At 48.9% G+C, this 25,316-nt stretch overlaps 5 protein-coding genes across 5 annotated transcripts; all 5 read right to left on the reverse strand.

Annotated features, from left to right (window-relative positions):
* Nucleotides 1–304: 304 nt before the first annotated feature.
* N7503_003593 (short chain dehydrogenase/reductase family protein) lies at nt 305–1,256 on the reverse strand (the record flags this gene model as incomplete). The annotated part of the gene is given in 2 exon segments (XM_057063140.1): nt 305–1,210; nt 1,224–1,256. 2 exon segments carry the CDS (start codon nt 1,254–1,256, stop codon nt 305–307), a joined length of 939 nt encoding a protein of 312 aa, XP_056924055.1.
* A 535-nt stretch (nt 1,257–1,791) lies between these two features.
* Nucleotides 1,792–3,563, reverse strand: N7503_003594 (cytochrome P450; the record flags this gene model as incomplete). The annotated part of the gene is made up of 5 exons (XM_057063141.1): nt 1,792–2,420; nt 2,477–2,720; nt 2,773–3,260; nt 3,316–3,466; nt 3,516–3,563. The coding sequence occupies 5 exons, from the start codon at nt 3,561–3,563 to the stop codon at nt 1,792–1,794; spliced, it is 1,560 nt and encodes a 519-aa protein (XP_056924056.1).
* A 1,238-nt stretch (nt 3,564–4,801) lies between these two features.
* Nucleotides 4,802–8,540, reverse strand: clcA (putative C6 finger domain protein; the record flags this gene model as incomplete). Its single annotated transcript, XM_057063142.1, has 5 exons — nt 4,802–5,039; nt 5,100–5,652; nt 5,707–7,742; nt 7,793–7,905; nt 7,962–8,540. 5 exons carry the CDS (start codon nt 8,538–8,540, stop codon nt 4,802–4,804), a joined length of 3,519 nt encoding a protein of 1,172 aa, XP_056924057.1.
* Nucleotides 8,541–16,642: 8,102 nt separating this feature from the next.
* On the reverse strand, nt 16,643–19,248 carry N7503_003596 (DUF3824 domain-containing protein; the record flags this gene model as incomplete). The annotated part of the gene is made up of 4 exons (XM_057063143.1): nt 16,643–17,094; nt 17,157–17,513; nt 17,574–18,863; nt 18,990–19,248. The coding sequence occupies 4 exons, from the start codon at nt 19,246–19,248 to the stop codon at nt 16,643–16,645; spliced, it is 2,358 nt and encodes a 785-aa protein (XP_056924058.1).
* A 2,266-nt stretch (nt 19,249–21,514) lies between these two features.
* Nucleotides 21,515–23,775, reverse strand: N7503_003597 (Zn(II)2Cys6 transcription factor; the record flags this gene model as incomplete). The annotated part of the gene is made up of 3 exons (XM_057063144.1): nt 21,515–21,818; nt 21,882–23,077; nt 23,140–23,775. 3 exons carry the CDS (start codon nt 23,773–23,775, stop codon nt 21,515–21,517), a joined length of 2,136 nt encoding a protein of 711 aa, XP_056924059.1.
* Nucleotides 23,776–25,316: the final 1,541 nt, after the last annotated feature.

Here is a 25,316-nt window from a genome sequence, read left to right on the forward strand (position 1 = left end):
GCGAATGAGGTATTCTTTACTAGTATGGGCTCGAGGTGGTTGGTTTAATTCCAAGGTTCCGAGGTAAGATCGTCGCTTAAGGCTGCCATCCATCAACATATATAACCTTGGAAGCATGGACTGCCATACGAGGTACATGAACATAATACTTCTTCAGCTACGCCACACCTGGGCAACATCGACCAAACAATGATTCATATGTAACATTCATGAGGATAGAAAACTATCAAATACAGGTGCATAAAATAGGCAATAACCTGAGGCTATAGAGGTACAGAGAAAAATGTTATCACAACACTACAAGTTAATCAGTTCGAATCAACCGCTCCAACCTGCACCGCAACATATGCTGGAACCATAACGGGTAACCTCGAAGCCGCTGAGAAATAAAACCAGCTGAACCAGGCAAAAGTACATGTCCACTCTCACCCTTCAACACCTGGTGAACCACTCCCTCAGCTACAGTTTCCGGATGCAGAAGCGGGTTAATAAAAGAATCCTCGGGAGTCAAGCTATCAATAAGAGTCGTACGTGTGAAACTTTGCGTAACAAGCACGGTACGCACACGGGGGGCATGGTACCGAGTGACCAGCTCCGCCGCCAAACCTTCATGGAAGGCAATAGCAGCGGCCTTGGTAGCAGAGTAGTCAACCATATTCGGAGAAACGGCGTACCCTGCTTGCGAAGCGACTGTGACTACCATGCCGTGATTACCAGCAATGATATCTGGAAGGAATTCCTGGGCCAGCCAGTAGTGTGCAAATGTATTAACCTCGAACATGCGACGCATTTGCTCGGGGGAGACATTGAGAATGGTCTTAGCCGTAAGGAGGCCGGCGTTATTGATGAGGATTGTTGGGCGGCCAAATGAGGCGCGAATTTTAGCAGCTACCTCGCTGATGTTTTCAGACGACGTGATGTCGCATTGGTAGAAGCGGACGCTGTTGGGGAGCTCGTCGGCTGGGGGTGAGATGTCGAGAATGGCGACTTTGATATCGCGGTCGCCTAGGAGTTGGGCGATTCGCCGACCGATACCATTGCTCCCGCCGGTAAGGACGACTACTTCTTTGTTCCAGTCATAGTGGTCGGACACGCCGTTGTTGATCGCTCGGCGGTCTAACCAGGCTGAGAGTCTCTGGATGACTGCTAAGGACGCAAGGGTTTTAAGCGCCTTGAGGAGATGAGGGCGCGACTCGGTCAGCTCGCGACCCTTGACGGTGTACCGTGCCAGCGCTAGAAGAGGCACCACCTTCCATGGGTCAAGTAAGGTGCGTTGGATCCACCTGCTCAGTACGTCTGCCGTGAAACCTAGAACCTTTTAGCGCCGGAGCTTTTCAGGGGAGTTGGCGGTTACTTGCCTTCTCTCGAAGGCCATCTCTTTACTTGCGAACTCATGATGAACGTCCTACCCCAATGGAAGTTGAACTTTGATTCACATTGGCAATAGGGGGTGGATTTGATCACCAGCTGAAATATCAAGACGTGGCCCTGATCGGCAGGATCACTTTGACCCCTTACATTTTGTGCGGGGTATCCGAGGTCCGCGTGCATCAAATGCATTTGATACTATGAGGACCACAATTTATGCTCACTATGCAGTTTAAGCCTAATTCTTGTCTTGAACTAGGATTCAAATAGAGTAGTCGTCCAAGCCTGTGTCACCACAGCTACTTGGTGCAAGTCCCCTAATAACGATTTGATTGACAGAGTAGAAGTGCATGTCTATTGCCTCATCTTAATCATAAACCCATAAGCCTCGTTCCAATCTAATGTTCTGCATACAGCAAACTCTCAACATCTCTCCCGAAACTGCACCCAAGGCCCCTCAACAGCAGAAGTGACCCACCCCTTCAACCTGAAATCACAATCCTCCCTTTCACCCCCACAGCACCGCGCATCAGGCGCCAAACGCATATCAAACCGAAACAGCGTTCTCGCAACCGCCAGATTCAATTCCGTCCAAGCAAGTTTCCATCCAACACAAGATCTTGCTCCAACACTAAACGGACAAAACGCTTGTTTCGCAATCTCAATACTCTCCTCGTCAACCCCCGTCTCTGCATCGACGATCCATCTTTGTGGACGGAACTCGTCCGGTGCAGTGAAGTAGTTCGGGTTCCGCTGGATAGCGTATGTAGTCGTTCCCACCATTGTGCCTTCAGGGATGAATTCTTGATCGATCACTATGCCGCCTTTAAGAACTGTGCGTGGAATGGTAGTTGAGACGGAAGGTGCGAGTCGGAGCGTTTCGTTTATACATGCCTGAAGGAATTCGCAGGAGTTTAGTTCTGCTCCTGTGCGGACTTCTTCCTCTGTGCCGAATGTGCTGCGGATCTCTTGGGTCAGGCGGGCGAGGAGGTTAGGCTTGTGGGCTAGGTGGAAGAATGTTCCTGCCATTGCCGTCGCGGTGGTATCCGCACCTAGATTCCAAAGTTAGCTTGGGCTGTACATGGCATTGGAAAAGGTGCTATCATACCTGCAGTCATCAGAAGCATGGATTCCACCCAAAGATCCTTATTGGTGAAGTGAAGGCCAGTTTTGGGATCTGCCGTGTTCATCATAGAATAAAATAGGTCTTTTGTCTCGATATCATTTCCTAGACGTGTGCGGGCCTCAGAACGTTCGCGGATTCGGGTACCGGCGTTCACGATATCCTTGAATTTGGATGACATGAAGAACTGGTCAATCTTCAGATTGCAGAACTTAGGCTGGATGAGGGTCTAGGAAGTGTTAGTGGCTATACAGAGGTTAGGGATGCCACGCTGTCCATACCGTCATACTGCGCTGCGTGATCTTTAGGACCACAGAAGGGAACCATCGCATGTCAGGTAAATGTAGCATATCAAAGTCTTGCCCATAGCAAAGGTCGCCGATAACGTCGAAGGTCATCCAATCACACATCGGAGCTAAATGCTTCGTGTTTGACCATCCGTTGTCCTTTTCAGAATTGAGGCTACTCTTGACATGTCCATATTCATCTCCTTTCTGTCCGACTAGATCGACGAAATCGCGAATGTTCACCAGAAGACGCTCTTCGATGGCTTTGATTCCTTCAGTAGAGAATACCTGCGCCAGGATACGGCGCTTGAAGCCGTGGGTAGCTTTGTCAGTAGCAGTGAGGGTATTAGGAGTTTGTCGACTGGCGCTCAGTGAACTGTAGCCTTCCGATTTTGCCACATTTGCCCTGACACCATAGATAGTGTCTAGTCCGGTGTGTGTGTTGAAAGTCAAGGCATTTGGAGCAAATCGCACGATATCGCCTGCACAAATATTAGCATTTGGAGACAGTAAGTAATTTCAAGCCTTATGACGTACCATAACGATCGTGCCACTTTCGGCTAATTATGTGAAGGTCTCCCTGCCATGCATAGTAGGCTGCATACCAATGCGTGATGGCTCCTAGACGTGGTCCTGGGTATTTCGCCAAAGGATGGAAGAACAGACGGTAAACAACGAGTGCGATACTCTGACAGTAATCATTAGCTGGATCACATTAGGAACGCGACTCAACTCACGTATAACAGTAAAGCAATGGCCACAACAGCAATCATTTTCAAACTCATGGTGCTTGTCAAATTGGTGCAGCGAAAACTTTTCAATGAATGGCTTTCCGTTTAGTAAATCTATCATCAGCAATGCAGCTCCTCGATATCAAATATTGTGGGCGTCTACGCGAAAAGTGATTTCGTCATGCCCCTATGTCGTCAGGGTGTCTCAACTGCTTCGATCAATATCTTGGTGTTCATCGATTAGGCCCGATGATCCCCGACCGAGATCTGATTGCGACCCAGTAAGGTCCACATGTTGGCCAACCAGATTCTTTCGAATGGATATAGTTTGTGGCCATTTTCTCATAATCCTCAGCCGACCCACTCTGCGTCCTGGAATGCGTGTTCGGAGTGCAGATCGGGTCGATTTATGGTCTGCGGTAGAATCACGTAAGTGCGGACCCGAAATCTCTGCATGATCGTCGATTTCTCCTCAGCGCTTTCCAGTTCGCCTCATTGAAACGGGTTATCGCTGTCTCATAAGTCCTATGAAATCATCTGCAGGGCCGAACCCTGATCTCACTGTATGGGATTAGCAAAAACCTAGTGTGATGTTGATCGATTAATCTTGGAGTGATGCATTGAGTCTCCATATAGACATCAAGAAGCTATTTCATTTCAGTATAAATCTGTAGTAATATCATCCAAGACAATGATTCCATTCTGCAAATATTCCGTAAAACAACCGCCCATATCGTAGCAAAACCAAAGCCCAAACTCCTTTACAAAGACATGGTCAAGAACATGGTTGAAGAAAATGATCCCAAAAACCCAGATTGCCAAAGAACTCTCATTGGGGAATATGGTCGAAATAATGAGAGGATAAAAGAGAAAACCACCAAGCCGACCAGGGATATCGCTGTGAGGTCGGAATACGACACAAGATAAACAAAATGCGCCCCAAATAGAAGAACGAAAGCACGGTAATCAAAACGATGATGACGATGATGATGATGATGATGATGATGATGATGATGATGAAGATTTATCAAGATGCAATATAATGGCCACACTGGTACTCCTGCTTAGAGCATATATCCATGAATCAGACCGCGTATCAGAGCCACCAAAATGCAAAACAAGTCCACCCAAGTCGGGATCGAAAACTGTCCTCTAATTCGAGGAATAAGGGTATATCGGGGTGGACGTGTGAAGATGCGATCACTCCGTTGTGCACCGTAGGCAAAGCAGGAAAAAAAAAACAGAAAAGAAAACCATAGAACAAAGGCTATAACAGAAAAAAACTCGAACGATCATGTCCACGTTTTCGGTGGTGGGTTGACTGGCACGTTAGGCTTGAAATTCTCTTCAAAAATCTTCTCGTAAATCTCCGTCAAGATTCTGGCGTCAGCTCGAAGTGTTGGCGAAATATGCTGGCTGCGCAACAGGAAATTGATAGTTCGTCGGAGGAGTGGCCCAAGAAGATCTTTGCTAACGTAGTCGAGGTTGGACTGTTGAGTTGCTGACAGGACAAGCATGTTACCAAATTGTCTGGAAGAAAAGAATTAGTCTAAAATTTCCTTGCGTCCTTATGATGTGATCTGAACTCACGCATGAGCAGTGCCAAAGATGTTGGTCACCACAAGACGATCTTCAATTCCATCAAAAGCCTGTGTGCTCTGGATTGCAGAATCGATACAGGCCTTAACGGCCGCGCGCAGTTGCGGTGGAAGATCACGGTACTTCACAGTGGGCTTGATCAGTCCATTAGGAAAGTATTTCGGAGCCTTGTTTGGCGTGCTAGTCATGTCACTCATGATGCGCGACATAGGTTGGGCCCGGGGGTTCTGAGTCATGGATGGTGACATCTGCTGTGATGAGGTGTTTGCTGAACTGGTGGGAGAATCCACAGAGGCCCCCTCCAAGCGATGCCCATCCACACGCGCACCATGCTGACCGTAGTGAAGGGCATGGTATAGCAGCGGTCGGTGGATGATGTACCGAGCACCATAATACTTTGCTCTCATGCGAGCAGCATTGATTTCGGTGGCGGGTGGGTCGGTGTCATCCCACTTCATATAATCTGGTAGGCTGGTGCGCCAGAGGTCGAGGTTCACACTGAGAGCTTTTTGCACACTTGATGACCACCGCTTCTCATTAGCTTCTATAGAGGGGTTAGTACAGATTAAATCAACATAGAATCACATAGAAGACTCACTTTCAACTTTATACAGATCAGTGTGAACACGATTGAGAACCTTGCGGAGATGAATTTGCGCGGAGTAAAAGAACATCAACATGGGATCTGGTGATATGATCCCAGCAGTGGTTTCGAGATTTGCGCCCTTGATATCGCGATTTTGACCCTTCGCCTCGAGATATTTAGCCTGGGCCTCGAGCTGTTTGCCCTTGGCCTCGAGGTGCTGACCCTTGACCTCGAGATGTTGACCCTGGGCCTCAAGATATTTACCCTGGGCCTCGAGTCGTTTACCCTTGGCTTCGAAATGTTTACCGTGTGCCTCGAGCTGTTTGGCCTGGATGTCGAGCTGTTTACCCTGGGCCTCGAGCTGTTCTTTGGTGACCTCGAGATGTTTACCCTTGGGGATAGTGATCCGACCTTCGGATCGAGAGATGCCACTAGCAGGAATGTCGAGCTCCGCAAGAAGATCACTCTCGAGTTGTAGACAGGTCCAGTAGGCGAAATTATACATGTCCTTCACAAGACCCTCTTCGAGCCTCTCATACCGCTTCTGTCGCACAAGCACTTGGCAAGCACGAGCAGCCTGGGAAATCCAGCCATGACTTTGGAAAGGATGAGCCAATTGTCCAGCATAGAGGCCGGCAAGCAAGCCTGCGTGAACGTGTTCCAACTCTACTCCTCCTTGCAGAAGACCCAGTATTTGCGTAGCATATCCGTAAAGAGCCAATCCCGGAATGACCTGGAGATTTTTGACATTGCCATATTCATTCTTTGTGGTGGAAATGTGTCGCCTTGAAAGATTGATGCCAGTAAAGTCCTTTTCTGTCGTAGACGGCTTTCCTGCCGTAGAGGAAAATGATGAGGTTGCGCTTGGAGTGGCATTGGAGTATGATGGCGGAATGAGTACCTCTGAGTTGGCTGGTGAAAGGCCGGAGAACGATTTCGTGCCGTTCCCTTTTTGCAGACTAGCGGGTAAAGGAGGCGCGGGAGCTGGAATATCCTGGTCCATATAATTGCATTTTTCGTCTGTGATCGGCCCTGGTAGCGGTGACTTGGTCTCGCAGATAGCTCCAAGAGCAAAGATCAACAAAATCACAGCATTATCAATGTTCTTGCCAACGCGGGGTCTGGAAGTCGCAGCACTAGGGTCTAGGGGGGCACCTCGTACGCCATCCATATCGTCCCAGGAACGTTTCCGCTTAGCACCTGGGTTGTCCCGGCACATGGTATTCAGTTGATCCTGGTCTTGGGGGCAATAGATTCGACAAAATTCAGTTATTTGATCTGTCAATACTGACGGGTCGAGGAATGGATGAAGCCTGTGTAGATGGGTAAGGTAACTCCGATAGTAGCGATCGGCGGTCTTCGCGTCCAGGCGTAAGAGGCCATGTCGGTCGATTTCTGCATCCAGGTCATGTGCTGCTGCTCCACCCTGAACTATGGAAGTCCCATCGTCGTTCACCCCTCTGTGATCCCAGCCGGTGATGGCAGAGGCCAGTTGTGTATCATCAGCGGTAAACGAATTCTCTCCCTGGCCATACACACTAATAAGACCACGTCGCTCTTCCAGTATCATCACATAATCAGCATCGTACTTGGGGGCACTAAGAAGTTCTTGAATCGAGGGCCACATCAGAAGCTTGTGTGCCGCGGTTGTGTGCTCGACAGGGATCGACAATTCGCCTTCGCCGTCGTCTTTTTTCAAATCATCAGCAAGGGCCGGGAGTTCATCTGCCGGCAAACCTGGAGCTGAAAAAGATGCACTCTCGTTGGGGATCTCCGGCTGTGTTAGCTGAGATTCGACCTTAAAAGACTGTTCAAGCAAGTGTGGTTGGTGGCCCGCTCTCTGCATAGGGTTCATGCCCATGAGAAGCTTTATATTGTGGTCCAAGCTGTCCAACTTCCTGCTAAGCTCATCTCGCAACGATTCTACTCGGTTTTCCACTTTTCCAGTCGATATGTCCATTCTCTCGTTCTGGTGATCGAAGTTGTCCTGGGCACTATCCTGGAATTTGTCGATCCTGTCGAGGAGTACTTGAGCTCCCTTATCTTGCCTGTAGAAAAGTCAATATTCGGTCACATTATCGGTTATAAGGATACAGACTTGTGCGGTGGCACCTCCTTGTACACGCAAGAGAGGTTGTTTTCTTTGCAGTGGCTACAAGCCGGTCGTCCTTCATCACACTTGGCTTTCCTTGCGCGACATTGATCACACGCCTTCTATCTGTCAGCAAATGCTAATACTATCCTTGAATATGATAAAAGAAACTGACTTGTGTCGCTCGAGCCGCCTTACGCTGCTGTTGCTGGCGGGCTCCATACGCAGGATTCTGCGCGTAACCTGGGTCATAGGGATACGATGGACCAACGGGAACCTGTGCAGCCGGTGACACATAGTGTGGTGCATGGGGCGGCACTGAGATGGGCGGGGTCGATTCACTAGGTATGGATCCTTCGTTGGATTGATAACTCATGCGCGCGCGATAGTCCGGGGGAGCAGACTGGGGCGAAGCCTCATGCGGGGATCCATTGATTGGTGGGCGATATCCGGTATGTATGGGACTAGGCTCCGGAAGACCTTGGTGCGGTGAAGGTGCTGGCAGACCATTGGCGATTCCATTTGGGATGCTATTTGGGCGGCCATAAGGTCCATCTTCCGGGAGCTGGGGCAGCTGGCGGTTTGGGTTCACGGTAAATCCTGGTAAAGGGTGCGGGTGGGCTTGGTTGGATAACCGACGCGGTTCCTGGTGGTCGTAGGGCGGAGGCGGAGGAGGGTATGGCGCGCGATATGCGCCCTCATAGCCCCCATGCGGACCTGGTCCATGGTGGCCCTCGGCCTGTAAACGATTCATGGGGGAAATGTTCCGAATTCACGTCCCAGTCGTCAAATAGGATCTGAAACCTGTGTCAGGCGCATTCATCTCTAAGCACCAATAAGACTGGCGCCTTTGGGGAAATCTTTGTACCGTTATTCAAAAGCAATATAGCTTGATGACCCACCGCTTAGATACACATGACGGAGTTGTGACTAGGAACTGGTGGATGAGGGGGGGGAGGTATCGGAGGAAGTGTGGAGGGGAAGCTTTCGATGTCGCGCGCAAAAGGAAGCTTGGAAGCTCCGCGTTGACCAGTGGCAGGTTTGCGGGTATGTCGATTAAAAAACCGGAAGGCTTTTTTTCTTTTTCTTTGTTCTTCGGAAGATTTAGGTCGCAAAAATGGGCATGCGTCGAAGTGGGTTTGGTGTTGGAGAGCTCTCTTTGTACGGAGCAACCGGGGGTGGCGCGGCTAGAGACAAAGAAAGAATCAGATATCGTCGAGATCGGACCAGGGGCGCTTTTTCTTAAGATCGTACAGAAAAATCAAATAAAACCAGGTATCCACCGTATCAGATAGATCGCAGGTCGAAAGTACAGAAAGTACAGAAAGTACAGAAGAAAAGAGTTTGGGTCAAGACCAGAAGGAGGGGTGTATCGTATCCGTACCATGGACTCCAAAGTGGATACGCGACTGGTATGGTAATCCGGTGACGTACCTGTGATCTCCCTTTAAATTAATAGGGGCCTTTGCTGTTGGAAGCTAAGCCAAGCTGTCGGGTCGATCAAGTATTCAAGGCTAGGGGAATCCGGAAACGAGGTTCCAGTTACTCGGGACTCGAAGGAGAAAAAAAAAAGAGAAGATTATCACTGGGGAGGGGATGGATAATTATTCGTATAATTACGGAGATCGACACTACATCTTGTGAGCTGTTTGCCCCTCCCTGGATTGCTCTCCCTTCATGTAGCATCCTCGCAGAAAGTCTTGACATAGTAATCTCCAGATCGGGACCAGTACAGCTCTATGGCTATAAAGTCGAGCTTGAAAATTGACAGGTCTCCCAGTCACGCTTCTGTTTTTCCCATGTTTTTTTTTCTTTTATTTTTTCTTTTAATTTGCCTCCCGAATGACAGAGAACAAGTGGGTCTCACTGGGTCACTCTCAGCTGGGGAAATGCATGAGAGGAAAACTAATTCGGAATTAGCCAAATATTGTGATCCAAACACATCTCACTACGCCACGTTGGTACCCATAGATTCTTTTAAATTAAAGACTAGTTCCTATTGAGCCTGACGACATTTTGAGGCTAGGATCATTGTCTGCTCTGTTCTCCGTCCTCCGTTCTCCCGGTAATCTAACGCTGTTAGAGATTTTAGGAAGTTCGTCCGGAGGATCCCCGGATGTGGGGACCACAGGGTAATCACAGCTGGATTGCTAGCAAGCGTAAAGGGGCCCTTTACCGATGACGCTTGACAAGACAGGGATCGTTTCCCAGGAGCCTAGTTCTCGGTAAATCTTAACACTCGTCCTGTAAAATGAATCCGCGCCACTGGAGTCTATCGCTCCCGATCGTCCTCGATCAGAGAGAGAGAACTTTATACCGGTAGCGCGCATCGACCCAAACACTGTAGGTTTAATTCACTTGCAAGGGGCGCCAAACAATGTCCTGTGTGGCAAACTCTATTGGACCGCCGGTTTGAACACTCAGGATCCACTCAGATCGGCGTTCTCGAAAACACTGTTGATTCGAATTTTAGAACAGCGGGAGAATGGCGTAGATCCAGCGTCAACATGAGCTGAAACGCGTGTACTGAATGCGTATTGTAATTACCAGGCACACCCGCACCTATCCATGGGAATTGACCAAGGTGACATTTTGACAGATGTACCACACGGAATGTGATTTTGGGTTGTTATGATCCGCACTTGCTAGTTCTCATTTAAAAAATTACAGGGAAACTTAGCTACGGTCTTGAACTAGGGTCTAGGGTCTACCCTAGTCAATACCTAAAAATCCCCGATAAAGAGCTCGAAAATTGGGAGCTCCCCGGTAAGAATACACCGACTAAACATGACTTCATTAGCGATGTGGGTATCCATACCTCCACCCCTCATACCAATCACCGGTATACAATCCCCGAATGATATCAGACCGCAACATTCGAACCCAAAGGCCCAACAGCCGAAAATTCGAAATCAAAAAAAAAAAGCCGCAGTGGAAGGACAACAGTAACACAGACCCTGGATGCTTGGATATTAATTTTGTTTTCTTTTTTCTCGGCCCGTTGGAACGAGTCCAACGCGGGGCAGTCACAAGGTGAATTTCATTCTTTGCTTCTTTTAACCGTTTAACGCGCGCTGTCATCATGTCCGAATTTAATAGACTGTGTCGGCTATCCAGTTAGAAAGCAGGATTGCGAAGTGGGGTCGATGATGGACATGATACCCGCATTCACGGCTGGTTACAGTACAATAGTTCTGACTCGGCCCGTCTTCTGTGGAGAACTCCGTACAGTTCCTGTGGGAAAAAGAAAAGAAAATTTGGCCTCGAATTAACAATGAATTCTAGTTTAGTCCTTATTACTGTACGTGCAAGATAAGATGTGAGGTGGGTCTTTTATTGGTAAATCTTGGATTCTCATTATACGTCACTTATACGTTAAGGGGCTGTACAGTTGACAGAGTACAGAGCCCAACGTGTACACTGAGACATCTCCAATCCTTCGATACTAAAATCAGGCAACAAACACCGATACTGGCCTTATCTTTCTATCAAACTTTTCATATCTCAATGTTCCTCTCCCCTGGGCCCGGTTGGGCACATCCTGCCCGATATTCAGTGTTGGGCCCCAACCCCAGACCATTCCAGACCAGACCGGTGTGCTGTATATCGGTTTACTATCACATAAGCTTTGTTTGAAATACATCCAGGTACCAGCGCCAAAATTGAGACCAATAAAGGACTCATCCAATATGCAATCTTCAAGCTTGCGAATCTATCCAGTCTACTGCCTCGCGCGGTCGGATAAAAGATAAAGTAGCGACCAGGACGTACGCTATTCTGTGCTCTGCGCGCCATGCAGGATACAGTATCTACGCAGCTAGTGATGATAGAGTTTAGTAGGGGATCCATTTTGGGTAATGCAAGGGATACGCCTGTTACGTAGGAAAAACCTGGAGATTCATTCATGCCGCAGATACAGGTAGATGCAAAGTCCACTTGAAACAGCATGGGAAAATGAACACAAGGCAGTTGACCAACATACTGCAACGCGGCTAGAGCCGGATACTGGGGTATGTTTAGGCGAGTGTTGTTTATGCCTGGGCTCATTCCTATGCCTTTCCCGTGAGTCACCTGGTGCATGTACGTGTTGTATGATCTATGGATTCTGGCATTCTATCATCTGTAGACACTCAGACTCACTGATTATGCAGGTGAAGTCTCCACCGCATATCCAATGAGTTATAGGCATGGGGCTCACAAGACTGGTGGAATGTATCCCAATGTAGCAGATGATCATCGTCCGCGCAGGCATTTCCCCAGGTCTGCGATAGGTATGCTACACTGCACAAGTCGATAACCGCGGGATGTCGCATTAGATCTTGATGGCGGTAGGGGCTGGGTGCGCGACGCTCCAAAGCAAGTCTCAAGTCCTAGCGTCAAAACCAAGACAGGAAATATGCTGCTGGATCTACAATACTGCGGCAGTGGCGGTCGACAATGCAGACTATAGCTATGAGTGATATTTCGAGAGTTTGAACAGGGATACGCCGGTCGTGACAAATCTTTCCAGGCATCCTTGTAATTGCAAGTCGCAGCGGGTGGAATTCCCACCTCGGCTTTCCTACTGTTCGTGGTGGAAGGATTGCTCCCCCAGACCCCATATTTTAGCTTCAAGGGGGCCATGCCAGTCATGATGATCGTCCCTAAAAGGTTCGGAGGAATTTCTGGATCCAACCCACACATGGAACTGTTTTTTTCCGTGTGGCATGGAGATTTGGAGTCATTCTGGCATGTTGGATAGTGGAGAGCTAAGCGTCAAATGACTGACCAATGTGTAGTAAAAGATAAAGCCAATGCGACCGTCCATCGGACATGAGCATTAGCATCTTCATCGGCGATGCAGGTCTCTGATTCGCTCATTTCGAATAGATCGGATGTCGGTTCAAGCTGAGTACTACGGACCCTTAGGCGACGTGTAGTTTTCTATGTTTTTATCCTCGGCCAATCGCGAGCCGTGACAGCGGGATCGCCCGTGTGTTCACCCCGAGCTTTGTGATTGATGGAAAGGAATGTGCTTCGCTACGGCAGAGTGCATAACATATCAAGGAGTGGATTTAACCGAGATTAATACAAGACATTGATCTCAATGTTCTTCTTGATCGTGGGTGCCGCTTTTGCTCCTTGATGTCTTGCAGCGAACACGGTCGTGTATTGTAATTCTGAAATACGATTTCATTGAAAATGTGATATGTACAGATGGTACAGCGCAGGAACTGTCGACGTTCGGTTGGTTCTGACGCACTTGACACTTTTCTTTTTCTACCGTTGCCTTGTTGTGCACAGACAGGAAATTGACATGTCGTACGGAGCCGATATGACCAGCACAGTCCTAAGTTTCATATTCATCCAATGAGCTTTCTGGGGCGTATTGTCCCCACGTGGTCCATAATCCATGTGGCTGAAGACATCATTTATCGTCATTACTGTTTGTCGGATCAGCATCTCGATTAAGGTGTATACGAGAGACTAGGCTCTGAAGCAGCCTACTGTGTACATAACCGGTTCTCGTACCTGAATCCTCAAATTGAGCCCTGGAGCCTAAAATCAAACTTTTTGCATATCAATCGGTCTCCTTACACTGCAGCCCCTTGAGCCGTGAAGAGATAGCAAACAGGGTCAGGATTTAGGCTCACAAGAACGGCTGGTCTGTTCATTTTCCTGCAAGGGGAACCACAACAAAACCTGGGCCGCAATGGGGAAACTGAATCGGGGATCTTGCAGGCACCCTAGCGGCGAGCCTGTGCGATATCAAGATTCGAACTGGAGTTGCAGATTCAAAACAAACAAAGATCCACTGGTACCACTGGGTTGAAAATCTGATACTTACTTGAAGTTGACCATTGGTTCGGCCACACCTTATACTTTTCATTAGAATTTCCCCATGAGCCGCCCCTCCTTGGTCTTTTGAACGGTGCCTTGCCGCAATGGAGAGTGGGGAGAAGTCCGAGTTCAAACCCAAACCAAAACCCGGCTCAAGGGCACACTAAGAACCGCCTCCCGAGGAATCCAAACCCGCGGGTATATTTTTCACGCAAGTCATCATAGCCTTGATACCGCTGAAATCTGTCTATCTCTGTATTCAGTGCCATTTGTGATACCGATGCAAATCCAGCGCTTAACACACTGTGAATAATGTTGCAGCTTGCCCCTTCATTTCCTCCCCCTCGTTTGGAACGCACATGGCGCTTACAAAAGTACGAACTATTCCCATTTCGAAACTGGGCCGAGCATGACCTCGTCAGTGTCCCACATGGCGGGCCGCCCTTCGTGACTAAAAGGCTCGAGCTTTGTGCTTTGCGTGCTCAGACATTGAGGTCTAACAAAAGTACAAGAAGAGATTATGATCCTCAATTTTCCATAATGAGGCGGACTGTTTACTGTTGCATCGCCCCCTTTCCCCTCGTATCAATTTCAAACTAGACTAAGCTGACGGTCAAAAGTCCAGTTAGAAGTCAGTAGTTCGTGCAGGGTCTGTGATATCCGTTGGCATCGGTAACCTCGGGTAAAATCCGAATCCGAGCAAACTTAGCCTCTCTGTGCTGGTGCATTGTTTGCGGACTTTTCTCGGTAATCCTAGACCAAACAATAGGGATCGCCAAGGAAGGCAAAGTATCTTTAGTACATACTGCATGCGTGGCCTTGATTTAGCCCCCGATGCTTCAACTCTGACAGGGCAAGCCCTGATCATCAGGAATACCAAAATGATGCAGCAAATCTCAGTCGACGATAGGCTTTCCCGAAAGCAGAATAAACTGACCGGTACTTTGGAGCTTGCCTTTCTATGCATCATTTCGGAACTGTACTCAATGCATCAACCCTACCCCTCAGTGATCTCAGAGAAATCCCTGCTTAAGCTTCTCCCAAATTGATATCATACCTAAGCGTAAGCGACAGACCCGAACCCGAGCACAAGGAACCGTACGGGCGGAGATCAGAACAGACCGCCGGTCGCGATAAGCGAACCCCGTACAATGGAAGGTTACGGGGGGAAGTCATCCACGTGCCCCACATCACTCTTGTATTTTTTGTACATTTGCTCTCTTGGGTCGTATTCTCCCAGGCTCCCCCTTATCTCAAACTGACACTATTGACTAGACATAAAGTACGAAAGCATCCTCCATTCAGGAATCCCGGTGCATAGGGAACCCTGGAAGTCATCGGAAAAAATACCCAGCAAGAGGTCTGGGCGCGACCAGCCCCCTCATCACCCACTTCAACCCCACCGACTCGCAAGTTCGAGCACCACCAACTCGATTCATCACATTTTCCTCGTGAGATCTGCGATCTTGTCTGCTTGTTGGCCGAATAAGCCCGGGTGCGTACTTCTTACATGTACAGTGTCCATTTACATACTGTAGGTTTCTCTACCCGTGCCGCCGTTACAGTTTTTCTTCACGGAGATTTTGGTTTTGCATGCAGAGCCGATTAAATCTGAGTTCTGCGTTGTATGGTTGGTATGCTCATTGGGAGATCGGGGTGGGTGATGCGAGTATGATGTACTACACTTTGGGGTGAGTTGGAGGTGATGGAACGTGTCACTAGGTACTTTTGTTTGACATGGGGTCGGTGCTGGTCTTGCGTTTTTCAGATACCGTATGCTCGTATGTAAATATTCATGTAGAAATGGTGAGTGAGATGGCTTGCGAGGGTACATAAGTCGGATTTTTATACCCTTTTGCTGGCTATGTGAAACAGGTTGGATAAAGTCGGTGAGGCTTTCATTCGGATGAGACATGCATCTACACTGTAACCTTCTGGTGAGAACTTATCGAAAGTCATCTATCTCGAGTATAACTGGCTATAGAGTCGACTTTATATATGGATAACATATTGAAGAATTGTTCTAGAACAAATAGTGAAACTACTTTATGAAGATATTGGTAGAAGTCATAGCTAGTCCCATCTATGCAGATACACCTTAGATGTTCATCTACGTCATCCAAGAGAGGTCTCTGGAAATCATTAGACCTAGTTCAATACTGACCTTCCCAGGTGGTTTCATGTTGTTTCACTCAGCTAATTAGCTCTGGAAGACAAATTTGGCTTCTTGTGCTACCTTCCAATGCAACCCGACTCTAAGACTGGTTCTTTAATTCAACCGCCCTAGTTGATATGAGATCATCTTGTGACGCTTCACCCCATATATATAATGTATGTGTTTCATATAGATAATAGAGGAGCTACCTGAGAACCTTCCAAAGCTGACAGGAATGATCTTTAAAGATTTCCAACCACTTATTATGTAGAGAACCTTGGAAGTATTCATCGTATGGAGATATAGACCTCAAGCCTTAGAGCTCAAATAAGTGCTCAGATGCCCAGGGGCAGATAAGATTATTTTCGGCAACATTCCACTTTTGGGAATTCTAAAGGAATTTGAGCTACCAAGATCCATATTCAATAAGACCCAGATCCATTAGGTGTCAGATTTTTAGATTAGGTATAGAGCTCGGAAGCAGAGAGCTTGATATATGTATAAAGTTAAAACGCTTATGTTTATCAAATGCAAGAACCTGGCATTTGAAGTCTTGGAGTAGAATTACAAAGGAAGAGAAAAACGTAAGATCATTGAGCTATCTGAAGAGCATTGAGCCTTATAGTCATAATTCGTAATCATTGAGCGCAGCATCAGGTCATGATCAAAGAAAAGTAACCGAAAAAATAAAAGCATAGGTAGAAGATACCAAACATTGCAAGCTGACCAAGGGAACAACGATCAAGGGGCATCACAAAGGACAAAGAATAAGTGAAACCCCACCCAAACGCAAGATTAACCATAGCACCAGATCCAAAAATCTTTTTTTGTATCCAGAACCAAATCCCGAACTTCTAAAGGACAGGGCAAGTCACAATCGTCTAGAATAAGACCTTTGTGAAACGATTGATAAAGTCCTCGATCTTTGCAACGGTTGGATCGTCTTCTTCTTCCTTGAGAAGACGACCTTTTCTATCAAACCGCTCAGGGAGATCAATCGTCGAGTCGGAGTCTAATTCTGGGGCTTTATGTTTTGATAAGTCGGTTGATGAATGGTGCTGGGGGTGTGCATGACTGGGGTAGTGACCAGCGGAACGGTGATGGGACGTGGGTGGATAAGGCACGGAAGACGAGCGTCGGCGGCGGTGGTGATGTGAATGATGTCCATCTTCGATGGTAGAGTCACTGTCATCCGTCTCGTATCCACGATCTGTGAGCTGCTCATTGTCTGAATTCAGGTTGAATGAGACGGACTTGGATGCAGGCGGTTCACTTTGGCTGCTGGATCGCGGTGAGGAATCTGCTTCGGCCAGTTGGGAATCATTGGCTAGATCTACAAGGCAACACGTCAGCTTTACTGAGCTTTGCGGTCCAGACCCGCTTTGTTGAACCCACCATCGTGCGTGTGGAGATCAGTGGGTAGGGTGGAGCGCTGCTGGGCACTCACATTCTCATCAACCCTCCGTGGCCGCGGGGCATACTGCTCGGTTCCTGGGCCTGGTGCTCCATAATTGTATGGCTGGGGCTGGGGTGCTGCGCCGGGGGGAGGTGGGTAGTCCGCAGGATTGTAGGCCATTGGTGAAGGTGCACCATGCAAGTTTGTAGTGGATCCTGGAGGCGGGGGAAAGCTATTGGTGTTGGGATAGTAGTTGGCTGGAGGCTCCTGGTAGCCGGGAGCGGCATGAGAAGCCGGGTAGGGCTCCGGATCATAGGACTCCTCGTATGGATCGTGGTGAACAGTGTCGTCATACCCTGCTTGTTTGTCAGTATGTCTTCCAAGTCTGATTTGGCAGGATTTTAAAACGAACTTACGAGCCCTATCTTGTTCCCGCTCGGCCTTCTTTCGTTCCCGAGATTGAGAGTATCTGTGAGCGGCATATCCCAAGCCTGTAGCACCAAGTGCTGCTCCAGCTATATCTCGTGAACGGCTGCGGTGCTTTCTGTTCCGACGACGTGACCCTCGGTCTGAGCCAGAGGAGCTGTCATTGTACCGGCCACCACGGCTGCGGCTACGGCTGCGGCTCCGGCGACGGCTGTACTCTCCACCATCCGAGTAGTAGGGGGCATCCGCCGGAGCACCATAGTAGTGCTCAGCAGGGATGCTGCCGGTAACAGGGTCTTTGCCATACTCAATCAGGCCTGCAGAGTCACGGGTTGGATCGGGGTATGCGCTGTCCGGAGCTCCACGGCTGCGAGATCTGCCTGATCGGCTTGTTCCACGACTTCTTGACTCTTTCCCTTCTTTCTCGGCCTTGTTCTTCTCCCAGAGGCTAGTAGCAGCTGCGGTACCGAGGCCGGCGGCAACCACAGGAAGCGCCTTTCTCAGTCGGCTGTGGGAGCGCTCGCCCTTACGAGAACGAGATTTGCTCCGGTGATGTTCCACAAGTCCTGCAATAGCCGCACCAGCCAAACCAGCACCCGCAGCGTGCTTGTTGCGCTGAGACACGCTGCTCGCATCATCCTTGTCTGTGCGAGTGCTGCTGCGAGCTCGAGAACGAGAACGGGTACGAGAGCGGGCGCGACGCTCATCCGTGTTCTTTTTGTTTCGCAAGGCTGCAACACCGGCGGCAATTGCTGCAGCACCTAAACCAACCTCCATGAGGGTCTTTGCGCGGGAGTGCGAGTGAGAGCGGCTGCGGCTACGACTGCGACGGCCATGGCTGTGATGGCTGTGACGGTGAGAAGAACGATCATCGTCGAATGAGCGAGCACGGTGTCGACTGCGGCTCTTGCTGCGGTAGTAATCGCGGACATGCGAGGCAGCATTGACAGCCACTGCGCCTAATGCGCCAGCGCCAGCCGTTTTCATAGCGTGGCCCATACCATGGCTAACTTCCTCACCTTCACGCTTGCGATGGCTGCGGAACAGCTCTGCTGCACCAGCACCGACCAAGGCACCTTCTGCCAGGTGGCGGCGATGTTTGGGATGGTCATCGTCGTAAGTGCGAGTTTCTTCGTGATAGTAATATTCGTCATCGCTACTATAGTCTGTCCGACCACGGCGACGGCTGACCTGCGAGACCGAGTCGCCAGGGCTGAGATCTCGGCGGCGGCGGTAGTCGTCTACTTCGTACTCAGATTGGCGGGGGCTAACGAAGCGGGCTGCATTATCATGATTAGTGAGTTGCTGAGCATGACTAAGGGAGCGCAAAATCCGCCTGTCCGGAATCCCGAGATATAGGAAGGGCCTGAGTTGATGGCTGAAGACTGTAGGTTGAAAAGACTCACGTTCATAATACTCCCGCTCGTAGCGACGAACAGGTGGTTCATACTCAATATCTCTCTCGTAGCGCTGAATCGTCACCGGTTCTTCGCGTTCTGTCTTGCGCCGAATGACCAGCTCATGGTCACCGTAGGAATCGTCTCGACTCATCATGAAATCTCGTCGTTCTTCTCTTTCATCAGATGGCATGACGTAACGCTTGATGGTGACGTTGCGGTCATCATAGTCGCGGTCGCGCTCACGCTCTCTGTAAACGTACGACATGGGAAGTCAAAGAGATGCGAGGAAATGAGGGGCTGTGTGTGTTTGGTTGGTGAGGGAGTGATGATATTTCAGGAGTGACTCTAATAATGATGAGGGGCAGGCGCGGGAGGAAAGATGCAATGCAGGGAATTGGAGGGGGCGCAGATAAGTGGGGTGGGCAGGACAGTGATCGACTAGCGTATGATGTCGGCAGGAATACGGGGCGGACACAGTCGAAGAATCCGATTGGCACCTTTCTTCCAGAAGGCAATCGAAGGCAATGATTCAAGACAAAAGCGCGTAGGGCAGAACAGCGGAGCCTCTTAGGCTCTGAGGCTCTGAAGATTTTCTGGCGTTTATTGTGTCGTTTTCTGAGTGGTTGATCTTGTTCGGCAGGCAACGCCCAATAATGTGAGGGTTATTGGAAGGTGAGTGTGATGCCCGAGGAAATCAGATGTGGAAGGTTAGGAACCGAATGAAAGATAGACCACAAGAGTAGCCAGGCGAGATGTTAAGAGGGTTGGGGATAAGACGAGAGGTTGAAGAAGAAAGAGATGAAGGCGACAGAATCGAGGTTCTTTGTAGATGCAAAGGTGGACAAGATCAAACACCACGTGAAAGATTGATTCTGTTGTTTTTCACCGACTACAAGTCACTACAAGTCGATTACAATCCAATCGACACTTTAAATCGTGGCAAACCCATCGGTGTGTACTACTGACTCTGTGGCTTAGACGTCTTGACAAGAACAAAACAATCCGCAGTTCCAAGGTTCTCACTTCTCTTCCCGTTATCCAATCCACGGTTTCGCCTGGTGTGGATCCATATATCGGGCGCTACATGCAACAAGGCAGACTCGTCATCCTAAGTTACTATGCCGCAAAAACGGGAAGATTTTGTGCGTGTGCATCATGAAGAACGCGGGAAGTCCCCACTTGGATGCCCGACATCCACACATGGCGCGCCCGGCCAGATTCCAAAATCCCCCCAGATCGCTAGCACCAAGCATTTTAGTCTGGCAATACAAGATGATACTCCTTTCTGACCATCCTAGATGATAAGAGTCTTGACAGCCACTCAAATGCGACCGTCTGCTTCATCACCAGTCCGGTTTGGAATGTCCACGCGCGGATATCGGGACTGTGCCGTCTTCCCAATGACGTCAGGCACTTTTTTTTTCTTTCAGTGGGTAGGGTCCTATCGATTTGCGCGATGTGGGGACTAGCCCGGCAGGGCGTGACAGAGGGCTGAAACCGGCACGTTGAAGCCTGAGTGCCGGAGATTTGCTTCTTTTCCAAGAAAATCAAAAATAAACTGCTGGGTTTAGGCATACATTGTTGTTTGACCCATCCATCGCAGCCCTCCTACGAGGGGCTTGTCCCTGCAGCGTTTTACAGGCGATGACAAATGACAGCATCATGAAAATGCGGCCTGCACTGTGCAGCATGACGTTTTTGCCTTGCATATCTGACAGGCAGGAGCGTGCACTGCAGCTGTGTCACGAAAAATTTCGAAGGCATACTGTCCTGGTCACTAGAAGAGTCAAAAATTCCACCATAGAATTAGCTGCGTAACACACACACCGGTTGCTTTAGACTCTAACCTTTCGAGTCAGCTGGCCGGGTATCTGAGCCCTCCTGGGAAGCTTTCTAAATGAGGAAGCATAAATCGCGTTCCTCTTAGACTGTAAAGGGGAGATAAGCTGGGAATATAGTCGCCAAAGAAATGAAAAATGGAGTTCCAAGACTTCTCAGCATTTGGTGCCGTCCCACCAAAAATGAGGATAAATAAGGCCTTGCTTCATTGTGGCCAGCATGTAGGTCATCCCACACACTGACGACTGCTGGAAAGAAATCGCTGCTTATAGCTACCTGGGTCGAAATCAAGGAAGTCGTCATCGATGCTGTGATCAGGTGAGGTGCAGCAGAAAATTTAGACAGCTGGGATTGGCGGGGGAGTTAAAGTGTAAACAAAGGCAGAGTGAGAGATCCTTGTCGTAGGCAAGACTGTCAGAACAAGCCACTAGGTCCTGATCGAGTCATAGTTTTGATTTTTCTCTTACTCTCTTCTCTCTATTTCTAGATTAGATTCTAATAGCAGGAATCAATCCATTACAATATAGTTCTATTTGGCAACAAAAGAGTATCATTATAGGTATCATTCATTCTTCATGATCTCATCAATAAACTAAAATCCCAGACCCAAACACCAACAAACACCTATCGAAAATTTCCTCCCAAATTAAGAGAACTTGATCAGATCAGAATAGAAAAGAGAGTCTAGTAACTTATGCCACATCAGACTCAAAGGCATACTGCATCGACGAACCCATCGTCTCCCACGGCACAGAAGTAGGACCCATCCAATGCTGAGGATGCAAATTGATACCAAAACTAGAGTGCATCGACGGCTCGCTTGCCGAAGACGCAACAGTTGGAACAGGCGATAGCGATGGATTGTGTGACAGCGTGTAACTATCAGGCATTGTGACTGCTGAGATGGAAGGTGCCAAAGTCGCGAACATCTGGGCTTGGGTTTGCTGAGTTTGGGATTGCAGTTTTGCTTGGTGGTATTGTGCAGATGTGATTTCGCTGAGAATAGGATTAGTTCTGTGTTTTTGCTATCAGATAAGGCATTGGGGATGAAGAACGTACATGATCTGTCGAACGACTGGAACTGCTTTACTGCAGAAGATACTTCGGACAGAAAGTGAAGCGAACATATCCAGGGCTTTTGTCAAGGCTTCCTTGATCTCGTCGAACTCTGCCTCGTTCTCGGGGTTAAGGAGACCAACGGCTAGGACGACTGCGGCGTGGAAGGCGTTGAAACTGCCTAGTCCGCTGGTGTACCACTTGTAAGGGGCGAATTGTGAAGACTCCAGTAGAGTCTGGAAGATCGATAGAGATGCTTTTGCGGATGCCATGCATTTGGATCGTGATTCGCAGGTCTCAGGTGTGATCTCGCCTTGGATGAATCGGCAAAGGTTTGGACGGAGGAGAAGGAGGAGGAGCTGGTGGATTTGGCTGTATAGGATGTTGAGGTTGGCTTGGTGGTGGACGGGCAATGGATCTTGATTATCGGATTGATATCGAGCATCGCATAGGTCGCGAACGGTCAATAGTTCAGCTTCGAGCTGGGCGATGCTAAAGCGGGACGCTTGGGGGTAGGTAAATATTGTTTCGCAGATCCTGGTGGAGATCTTGTATAGTCGGAAGCTCAAAAGGAGGTAGGTCATTTGTGTGGGCCGGCTAGCGGAGGGAGAGGAAGAGGGATCAGAGGTAGGGGCATTCGGGGCAGTTAGAAGGTCGATGTCGTCAACATCGGCTGGCATCTTCACATCCTGGTTGATTAAATGTTGATCCAGACTGCCGAAAGATGTGTTGTGGATGGTATAAAGCATCATCAGCCCTGTCCAGACTCGTCGTCGCTCTTCACGCTCAATGGGACCGAGGACGAATCTCTCTGGGTCTAAATGACAGCCCATAGAGATGGCAACGTGATGGGTGAATCCCAATAATGTCCAGAAAGGCAAACCACGATGGAGTCGCGCATAGTTGATGAGGACTAATGACTGCAGCGAGTTGATAGAATGCCGAGTCATGACACCATCTGCAGCCAGACATCGCAATGCGGCAGACCGGTAGCGTGCTGAAAGCACTTTGATGTTTCGACTAACTGTCCTCTCCCGGCCAAGGTCGGATAATAAAGGATCATCGTCCTCTAGTGCACTGACTGCGATGGCAAGCATGGCGAACAAAAGAGCGAGCCATGATGTTGACACACTACCCGGATCATGACAAAACTGTTGATACTCGGCTTCAAAAGTCAAATCGTGAAGAATATGAAAGACCTGGCGAATAAGAATTGGATTAGCTATCTGATATTCATCGAAGGATATCTAGAAAGACATACTGGAGAAAAGACACGAAAGTAAACCTCTTTTAAAGTATCACAATACCGGCCTGGTGGTAACAAGGCCAAAAGCTCAGCACGGGAGACACTCCCATTTCGAGCTAAGGGGATCTGCAGGTCGTCGTCATCTATAATATCAGAGTCGGAATCCCGCAAACACCCGGCAGCGGGGCTCTTAGCAACAACAGATTCCCACTGTGAAGCAAGTGGCACATAACGAACGTGCCCTGATGGGGACGTATGGAGAGTGCCGACATTACCGAGCATACTACTGCGCAGATCCCACTCCATTCCCCCAACATCAGAATCTGACAAGCTGCCAGTAGCACTGAGCGCACCAAGTGGAGACTGAGAGCCAGCAACAGGTGTGCCCGCTTGCGAATGTACCTGCTTCTGGAGCAGGGCTTCTAAATTGCGGATCCGTGCTAATAGTTCATTCTGAACATTTGGGTCTCCGGACTGTGTTTGCTCAGTTGACAGACGAGGTTGACCAAGATAGATACAATCCTCCGCGCCCAATCCCCGGCGCACACAGGTCTGGCATGGACGTCCATCCCGGGAGCAGCGGATCTTTCTTGTTCGACATGCCTGACAACTGATAGGCAGACGCTTTCCGGTTGATCGGGAGGAAGACATGGGCGGCGGCAAGGTGCACTGACCTGACCCAGGGATAAATTGAATATGGTGTTTTGTGTATCCAAGGTTGCGGTGAAAGGCAAACTCTGTCAAGCGGACATAAAGTCAATTGACAGTCCGAAGAATGGATACTGGATGATGGACCTAGTGGACCAGTGGCGTCTCCAGTTCAAATAAAATTGGACCGTAGAAAGAATATCCACTGAAGCTGGAGCTTTTGACAGGGTGGGGGGGAAAGAACGATGCTTTAAAAGATGGGGGAGAAAGGTAGAAAAGACAAGCACGGTGCGTCATTGTATATCTCCCCGGATTAAGAAAAAAAATAATGATTTAAAAACAATCTGCAACCATGCAATTAAAAAGGAGGCAACCTGACAGCCCTGAGAGCCACAGATCTTTTAGCCGGAGCTGAACGACTTGCCATTTGCCCCTTTATTCATCGAGTCTGTTTAGTCAAGCACGACAAATTGGCAGCATTCCGAACTAGTCAAGGACGCCATGCTAGTACGGGGCGTTTATGGTGCATGGGTGGATCCCGACAGGCTTCTAGAAAAGATCTTTTACCGGGTCTCATCGGATGGGTCCGCACAAGGTTTTTTTAGAGCGGGTCAGACATCCGATGGCATGCACTCTTGTTCACTATGGCACCTCTTAATGCCGGCATCCCGGCAGATGTTTAAAGGCTTTTCCGATTCGTCCGTCGATCTTGACGCAGTTGCATTCGCATGGGCCCTTTATGGCGGAACTCTCGAGGGGGAAAGGAAAGCCGAAAGTATGTAGAAAGTATCAAGGGACGAAGATGGACTAATCCATGCATATTTCTTAATTCATTCATTGCCAAGCCTTGCACCCGATGAAAATTTTCAGTCCCTTGCCACCCAGGGGGTCCGAGCGGTGATCTTCGTAGGGCAGCAGATCTGCCGCCAAATCGCCGATGACGCTACGTGGTCAATAATGAAATTTTCACCTGTCAGCCACGATGCGCCACAGTTAGGCTGTCATTTTCGTTGAGTCTCGATCATGCTATGAAGCTGAAATATCTAGGCAGTAGCTAAAATACATAAGGTTGCGCATGAAGAACCTTGGTCGGTTAAATGAAACCTTCAGCTCCAGTCTACCAGAAAACTTCAGGAGTGAAGAAAAGTTAACAAGCGCCATACTCCGACTTGTACACAGTTTACTCGATCCGGCGAATCCTGATACGAAACCACGTCGCAGATCCACCTCAACCCGTGGGTGATATTGGGGCTATCGTTCTGCCGGCTTTTCCACGGTTCTTCCATGCTTTGATCCACGATCTGGTTATTGGTCGGAACAAGGAAGTGATCTCCAAGCTTTCAATAAAAGTCGATCATATTGGTGGAGTTGACGGAGTACAGAAACACAATGCAAGGGGAAGGACCCCCAGTGTATGGTCAGACCCCTAAGAATGGCGGAAATGTGTGGAATGGAGATTCCGCAAATTGTACTTCTTTAGCGAAGGGAGGGCTCGGGCCTCGTGTTCCTAACGTCGGGGTTCCAGAGTTAAGCCGAAAAGGTGC

This window comes from Penicillium pulvis, assembly GCF_028828015.1.
Source record: "Penicillium pulvis strain IBT 33274 chromosome Unknown contig_1_segment0_segment0, whole genome shotgun sequence".
NCBI classification, from domain to species: Eukaryota; Fungi; Ascomycota; class Eurotiomycetes; order Eurotiales; family Aspergillaceae; genus Penicillium; species Penicillium pulvis.